At 41.5% G+C, this 8171-nt stretch overlaps 1 protein-coding gene across 1 annotated transcript; it reads left to right on the top strand.

The window, feature by feature from the left end:
* The first annotated feature begins 618 nt into the window (after positions 1–618).
* On the top strand, positions 619–5396 carry LOC127297181 (B3 domain-containing protein LOC_Os12g40080). The gene is made up of 7 exons (XM_051327477.2): positions 619–763; positions 925–1088; positions 3173–3506; positions 3590–3780; positions 3903–4389; positions 4474–4721; positions 4902–5396. The coding sequence occupies exons 1-7, from the start codon at positions 745–747 to the stop codon at positions 5208–5210; spliced, it is 1752 nt and encodes a 583-aa protein (XP_051183437.1). The 5' UTR covers positions 619–744; the 3' UTR covers positions 5211–5396.
* Positions 5397–8171: the final 2775 nt, after the last annotated feature.

The following is an 8171-nucleotide window of genomic DNA, read 5'->3' as shown; positions in this document are numbered from 1 at the left end:
ATGAAATTGTATTGGGGACATCTTATGAGGTGCGCGACTGGGCGTCGACATGTCCCCATTTATCATTTTACGCCAACACCTCTCATACGGTCCCTAAAACAGCTGTGTTGGATACCGTATGGAAAGAACGAGTGGAGATGCTCTAAATCACTTGTATTAGATAGCTATGGGTCGTCGCTATACCTGTGCATTCTTCGGGCCGGGCCTAACAAAGCCGCAAAAAACCCAGGCCCAGACCTGACCCGACCCGCCATTGGGCCTAACTTTTAGGCCCAAGCCCGACCCATTACTGCAAAAGCCCGTCAGGCGTCGGGCCTCGGGCTGGGCCTTGGGCCGGGCCTCTTCCCTATTTCATGCATTTCTCAAGCCCAGGCCCAGCCCGTCACAGTCATCGGGCCTAAATTTTCAGCCACAGGCATGCTCGGGCTGGCCCAAGCCCGGAAATTTTGGGCCAGGTCGGGCCGAGCTACTCATGGCCAGGTATAGTCGTCGGTGAAGACTGAAGACAGTAGAGAGTATAGCTTTTTTCCCCTTGGAATCTTCAAGAGCCCACGTGTCGATCGGGCATTCACTAGCCACAACTCTCATTTCCGCCTCCGGAGACTGCGTGTTGTACTGCTGTAGCAACTTTACCCACCATCTTTGCCCAAAACGATCAAAGGGGTGCTGGTCTCGTGGTTTCTCCTCGTCTCCGCTCTCCACGGCGACGCAGGCGGGGGTGGGGGACCGGCGCGGCAGCAATCGATGAACGGCTTCACCCCAGGTAACCAGCCACATTCCGATTGTTCTTGCTTCCTGGCCAACGGAGGCAGCAGCGGTGTGTATCTTGGTTCTGCTCCGCCATACGGGGGAGAAAAATGTTTCCTTTTCTGGAAAAAAAAAATCCATGCCCTTTCTTGAAACGATTTCTGGTCCGTTTGCCAGGCCGGAGCGGCGGCGGCGCCGGCGGAAGCTGCTGCGAGATGGGTAGCCGCGGCGGCAGCGAGTGCGAGAGCTGCGCTATATGGAGGGAGCACTACTGGAACCACACGAGCGACAACAAGAAGCAGTTCCTTGTCGTGGCTTCCGACGATTTCAGGCACAGCATGGTGAGATCTGTTAACCGAATGGCCGTTTCTTCCCTCGCATTGTCTGATTCAGGTTTTGTCAACTGCTGGCTTTGATTCCGATGTTGTTGCTTCTAGAAAAAAAGATGTTATGGGGGTTTTAAATAAAGTGTTCAAAATTTAACCGACGACGCCAGGATTGCTAGCCAGTAGCCAGCCCTTCTTAATTAGATTGCTGGGATGTGCCTGTTAGCCAGCGCACTTCTCTCGTCTCCTGGTGTGAGGATCGAACACAGTAACTCTCAATTCTGTCACAAACACACACGAAGAGAAAGAAAAAACAAGCATATTTTTTCCTGCACCACTTTAGCTTTGGGTAGCCTTAAGTTTTCCTTTTTCAGCAGCTCTCTGCTTTCTTGGATACTGACACCTGAACACTTTGGCATCATGCACTACAGTACAGTGCACCTTATCAGCCTCAGCTTACTAGAGCATAGTTGCTACAGCAAGTTGCAACTCAATGCTTACACAGGTTATTTTAGTTACAAAAAAAAGATTGTAGTATATATAACAGTACCTAATTTTTTATTGGAATGTTAGTTGCAATATTAGCTACGTTACGCGATGAAGTATTTATATTTGCCAACATAGGTGCCATTAACAAAGTTGTTTCTAGATATGTTTCCTACAAAGAATTGCTTGGGACCATACAGAAGGGGTAGCAGCAAACCACGTGTTAGAGGGGAAAATGTGTATGTAACTCTTCATGGTGATAATTAGTACACTGCTGGTGTACTATCATGAGTGTGCTATTCTTATCCATGTCACTGAAGAAAAACAGAGAGATGCTGTTTCAGATGCTACAGCACCAAGATGGTTAGCCAGCCCTTCTTGATTAGAATAAAGGGCTGTGCTTTGTTTTCCATTTCTACATTAAGTTCATTCTTAGCTATGTTGCGCACTACATTACTTATACTTGCCTAGAGATTTTTTCCCCTCACATTGTTTGATTCAGGTTCTGTGAACCTCCAACGTTGATTCTGATGTTGCTTCTAGAGAAATTGTTATTAGGATGTCGGGCAGTTCAGAATTAACTTCAAGTTTGTTTCCTGTTGCTTCAAGAAAACTAAATGTTAATTTTACTAAAAATACTGAGAGATGCAGCTTCAGATGTTACGGCACCAGGATAGTTTGCCAACCCTTCTTGATTCTAGCCCAAAAAATGCTTAGTTTTTCTTTGCAATGTTATTGCAGTCTTAGCTATGCCGCTGGATATAGTACTCATACATTTATATTTGTGTAGGATAGTTGGCATATACTGTAGATGATATTTGTTTCAGGATATTGTTCTTAGACAGAATTCCTTTAGAGCGTACAGATGTAGCAGGAAAAAACTCTTTGTTGGAGGAAATAAATGTGTATGAAACTCTCAAGGACATAATTGGAACACTGCTTGTGTACTACCATAAGTGTGCTACTCCCTATTAATATTCACGAAAATGACTCGTGTCATTTAAGCCTAAAATTCTTCTGTTCAGCACATTATGTGTGTCCTGAGGCTTTAGGGTTGATCAAGTTTCATTAAAAAAGGAGAGATGCTGTTTCATACTGTACAGCACCAAGATTGTTAGCCAAGCCTTATTGATTAGATTAAAGGGCTGTCTTAGTTTCTTATTGCAATTTTTATTTCATTCTTAGCAATGTCGTACAGTATATTACCTATATTATCCGAGGATGTTTAGCACGTAGATGACAGATTTGTTTCAGGGTATTTTTCTTATAAAGAATTGCTTCAGAACATACAAAGAGGTAGCAGGAAAACACTTTGTTGGTGGGAAAATTAATGCTTATGAAACTCTCTATGGAGATAATGAGTATTACCGTGAGTGTGTTATTAATGTTCCCAAAAATGGTATTTGGTAACTCTTGTCATTTCAGCCCAATTTTTTTTCTTCAACCCATAATATGTGTTCTAAACATATGATTGTTTGTTTCCAATTCCATTGGTAGTCATGTAATCTGAATTGTGTCTACATTTCGTGCAAATTTCATGAAGCTCACTTGCTAGAAACGGTGAAACTCATGAATCTAACCAATGTGTCTCTTCTTCCTTGACCTCCAAACAGCGCATACCGCAGGAGGTTGGAAGCCATCTGAGGAAAATGATCCCTGAATCTGAGCTTGTCAAACTAGAAGATCCCAATGGCAGTGTATACCCCGTTGAAGTTAGTAGGGAGCTCGGAGCTATAGTTCTTAGGTCTGGATGGAATGGATTTGTGAATGCACATCACATAGAAGAAAATAACTCCATTCTGTTTGTGTACCGTGGGAACTCCAGCTTTAAGGTTCACGTATTCAATTCAGTCGGTCATGAGAAGTACTTGTCCTGTTCTAAACCACCATCTGGGATATTTGGAGCAGTTCCTCCTCATGCTCCTTGTGATCATCATGTTCCGAATGGTAGAGTGAACCAGAATCTTGAAGTCGAATTAATGATTTTGCTATGCTTTTGTGATGATTCTAACAATATATTTGATGTGTAGAACAAGTGGTGCCTAATGTAGGACATGCTCAGACCTCCACTGACTTTGCATATACCATGTTACCTGAGTGCCGTCTAACAAGGGCACAAGATGAGAAAGTACTACAAATGGCTCACACCATCAGGTCTGAAGTTCCTCTGCATGTGGCAGTCATGAACAAGAGCAATGTCTGCTTGAAGAACTGCTATGTTGTAAGTTGCATCTTTCCCCAGGTCATTTCTTGGTTATGTTAGTTACTCCAATTCACAGGACCTACTATTGATGGTCAAGATTTCATCTTCTTATTCTTATCCTTTTTTTTTTGTTCCTGTAGTACATACCACTGAGACTTGTGGATAATTTCAAAGAGGAGATTGCTATATATACTGTTCAACTTCAAGACCCTGACAAACCTGTATGCGTTGTGGGAGCAAAGAAGCACAGTGATGATCTAATAGTCCTAAAATCTGGGTGGAATACTTTCGTAGCTTCTCAGTGCATACAAGAGAATGACATCCTCATTTTCAGAAGTAAGGAGAAAACTTGCCTGGAAGTTTTCATCCTTGACCCAAGCGGTCGTGGGAAAATCTCTTCATGTTCTGCCATGGGAAATCGTTCTTCCAGTGCCCAGGAAATGCCTGATGATTCAGCGCAAATTGTTTGTTCACCCCCACCTCATATCATTGACTTGACCAATTCTGATGACGATGACATCGTGAGAGAAGGCGTGAGAAAATCTTGCAGGGTGCAAAATCGGGTGAAACGTAGTACTGCAAAAACTCAGAAGATGGCTTCAACATCATCCCCTTCTACTAAATCAGGTAATCTTATTCTTGCTGCCTATGCTTTCAAATGAATTTTGCTCATTTTACGCTCACCCTAAGAGAGTATGGTACTGTTTCCAGGATACGGAGCTCGCAAGCCGCATGATCGGGCATCTGTGAAGCTTGAAGTCAGTTCTGAACCTTTGTCCAGCAACCTCAAGGGGCCTTTCCGACGGCCCTACATTGTAGCCCAGCAGACAACTCTACCTATGCAAGTGAAGCGGAAAGTTGAGGAGAAAGTCCAAGCAATTGGATCTGAACTTCCTATTTTTGTGAAAGAGATGACCACTACAAATATTGATGGTGGCAGCCACACCCCGGGTGAAATGGTGAGGCTAAATACTTTATCTACAGCTGCAAATATGGATGGGGTCCTCTTATTTTAATTTTTTTGTTGATTCTGTAATGAAATCTTGAGGCTGGCGTCGGCGTTACATTTCCAGTGAATTTATCTACCATTAGTATGGATTTCAAGAATTGATCAATTGTCCTGACACTTTTTTGGATAGGGTTTCGGCATGGTGTATGCTTCTGCATGTCTCCCGGACAAGACACAGCCTGTCCTGCTTCAGCTGGAGGATAGGAAGAAGCAGTGGCACGCCATGTTGAGCGTCTCGTCTCGCAACCAGAGGCGGCTTCACAATGGCTGGAAGGAATTCGCTGAGGAAAACCAGCTGAAGGTGAGAGACATCTGCCTCTTCGAGGTGTCAAGCAGGAACAGTACGAGCCTCACGATGACGGTCCATCTGGTCCGCTCAGTCGGAAGCGGAGCCGTAGCTCTCAGTCATGCCATGGATCCTTTATCTGTGGTTCTGTAATGTGGCATTGAACTCTGAAACCCTGCCCGTGAGATGAGAGAGCAAATTACTGAACAACTTGATGTGAGTTTGTTTAGGTTATTCATGCTTATAGAACGACTCTCCCTTGTAGCACTATCTCAAAATTTGGGGAAAGACCGAACCCTATTTGTTAAGAAAGTGCTCAGCTAGTTCGCGGACAAACAATGACAAGGTATGGAGATGGAGATGGTCTTTTGGGCGGTAACTGTTGTGTTGTAGGTGGAGGTGGATTGGGAGGGGTCGCTGGCGGTAGACAGGGTGGCGCTGGTGATGGTGGATCGCGAGGCGTTGGCGGAGGTAGATTCAACATCTCACCACAACCCGAATATGTCTATTCCGCAGTTCGATGGTGAGAACCCTCGCACCTCGAAGGATAGATTACTTTCAACTGTTCAACATCAACCCTTCTTTATGGCTGGTTTCGGTAACTCTACACATGGACGGCAGCGCAGCACTGGTTGTAAGCGTATCGCCCGTGACATGAAATTTCTACCTGGCCTATGTTGATGGCAGCAGTCATGGAGAAGTTCTGTGCAGATGACTATCGATGGTACACCGTACATGAAACAACTCTTAGCTCTCAAGCAAACAACTTCAGTTGAAGAGTATTAGTTGCAGTCTGAGGCAGTGTCATATCACATTTTCATTTAGACTTCTCATTATGATGAACAATTCTTTATGTACCAATTCATCAGTTTCTTGGAATCAGAACTGAGTGGGACTATGGAAGCTCAGATTTTGGGCACGGTTGAACGAGCAATACTCTTGGCAAGAGTACAAGAGGAAGTGATGACTGAAGCGAAGCCGTGGGCTCATAAGCACAACAATGTCAATCGTTCTGAACCGGCAGTGCACAAACCAGATGCAGCTAAAAGTGTGGTGAGAGCTAACAAATTGGCATGGAACCGGTAGTGTTCTGAATCGTTCTTCCTATGTTAGCTCCTCTATACCATCAGAGATCCAATCAGTGTTGAGCAAGTTCCCTAATGTGTTTACCACTCCCACAAAATTACCACCTAAGAAGCATAATGACCATGCCATCTCTCTCAAGACCCTTTAACAGCAGGCCAACAGATACTCTCCAGCACACAAAAATGAAAGTGAAAAGCAAGTAAAAGGCATGTTAGAAGCTGGCATTATTGTGCATAATATGTCACCTATGCATCTCTAGTATTGCTGGTCCAAAAGAAGGATGGATCTTGGCGGTTTTGTGTGGATTATAAAAGACTAAATGAGTTGATTGTGGGAAAAACTTTCCCATGCCCATGGTTGATGAGCTGCTTGATGAATTATCTAGGTCTCCATTTTTTGCCAAATTGGACTTAAGAGCTGGCTATCATTAGATCGGAATGATGCCTTCTATGAACATAAGACAACCTTTAAGACTCATCAAGGATAGTATCAATTCAGAGTCAGGCCTTTTGGACTCTGTAATGCTTTTCAGTGTGTCATGAATGATGTGGTCGGTCCATGCTCGATAAACTCCACACCTATCCAGCGGAGATTAGCTTCCCTTCGGAATTGAACTTCAGGATATACATCGTCGTCTCCGTGTGCATCGGTTGTTTCTATACCGGAGCCTATTTACTTATGCATTTATATTTTTGATGGCCATAATGCTTGAAGTTATATGTATTTCCATCACCTTGTTGTTTATCTTATTTAGCATCAATTATTGGTGCACATAGTTGAGTAGCTTATTTATATTTTGTGCTTGATAAATTAACGGTTATTTTGTTTCCCTATTTATTTAAGCCAGAATTGTAATTGTCTTAGACTGCCTATTCACCCCCTTAGCCGACATGTAGATCCTTTCACTAGCAATTTAAATTTCTCATGAACTTTTAATGTTGAACGATCCTCTTGAACAGATGCAATTCCATTTTCAGTATAGAAGAACACAGTTTTGAATCATTTTTTGGTAATACGTAAGATTAACTTTTATGTTCATAACTCCTCATAGCACATGAAAGATGTTTTTTTTTTGTTTCTTGACCTTTCTTCACGTTTGTCAGGATTATTTCACTATATGTGTATTCATTTTAAAAGGTACAAATAAAATAAAATAGATAAAAACATTTCACCAAAAAATACATTAAACTTTTATATTGTTAATACTTTATAGCACAATATAAATGTTTTTATTTTATTTGTATCTAGGGTTTGGAATGATTTTCATACTTACATGGAAACTATCCGTGCATAATGGTCATGGTGTTTTAAAATGTTTCACCACACAAACATAAAGGACTTACTATTCTAAATATGCTTTGTCCTTAATTAGCAATATAAATATATGAGAACTTAAAATATTCAACCATCAAACATACAAAAAAAAAGTTAGGAAAAAATTGGTAAGAATTTTTTTTTAAAAAATGAACGCAAAAGTGCAAATAAATATTAAATACAAATTTAAGAAACTAAAAAGGAAAAAAGGAAATGTGAACATGATAAAACTAAAAATATAAATAAAAAGTAAAATAAGCGAGAGCAAACTTTTATTAGGCAACCTTTTCTTAAATCTAAGCAAAGTTTTCATAAATTTTAACAAACTTCTTTTAAATCGAAACAACCTTTATGCATGAGTCCTCGGGTTGCCCGAGGAGGATTAATTTATTATACAAGAATGAAATTTGATTAGCAATTTCGTTTTGTTGTCCTAGTGCTTCAAACATAATCTGTACTCTAAAAGTTGCAATTACCTCTACTAAAACTACAGGTGATTAATACTTCAATTAGGTACTAAGTTATATGCATTTGTAGTTAATATGTATGTTCTCCAATATATATAGGCGGATGAAATACAATCCAAAAAACAATTTAATGCGAGTCATTTTGTCCTAGTATCAGATAAGATAAGACGAGTTTTGGGGAGCTTGTGCTTCTCAAAAGGAAATAGAAACCAATCATATTGGTTTATGAAGTTTGGCCATTACCAGA

The sequence above is a fragment of the Lolium perenne genome, chromosome 4 (genome assembly GCF_019359855.2).
Source record: "Lolium perenne isolate Kyuss_39 chromosome 4, Kyuss_2.0, whole genome shotgun sequence".
Classification (NCBI taxonomy): domain Eukaryota; kingdom Viridiplantae; phylum Streptophyta; class Magnoliopsida; order Poales; family Poaceae; genus Lolium; species Lolium perenne.
The sequence above is the reverse complement of the archived record's forward strand: the minus strand, read 5'-3'. Positions and strand labels throughout refer to the sequence as shown.

What these genes read in the sequence shown, in the direction of transcription:
- LOC127297181 (XM_051327477.2), top strand. An exon ending in TGATCATCATGTTCCGAATG is followed by an intron (nt 3,507 to 3,589) that starts GTAGAGTGAACC and finishes TTTGATGTGTAG; the next exon opens with AACAAGTGGTGCCTAATGTA. An exon ending in ATCCCCTTCTACTAAATCAG is followed by an intron (nt 4,390 to 4,473) that starts GTAATCTTATTC and finishes TACTGTTTCCAG; the next exon opens with GATACGGAGCTCGCAAGCCG.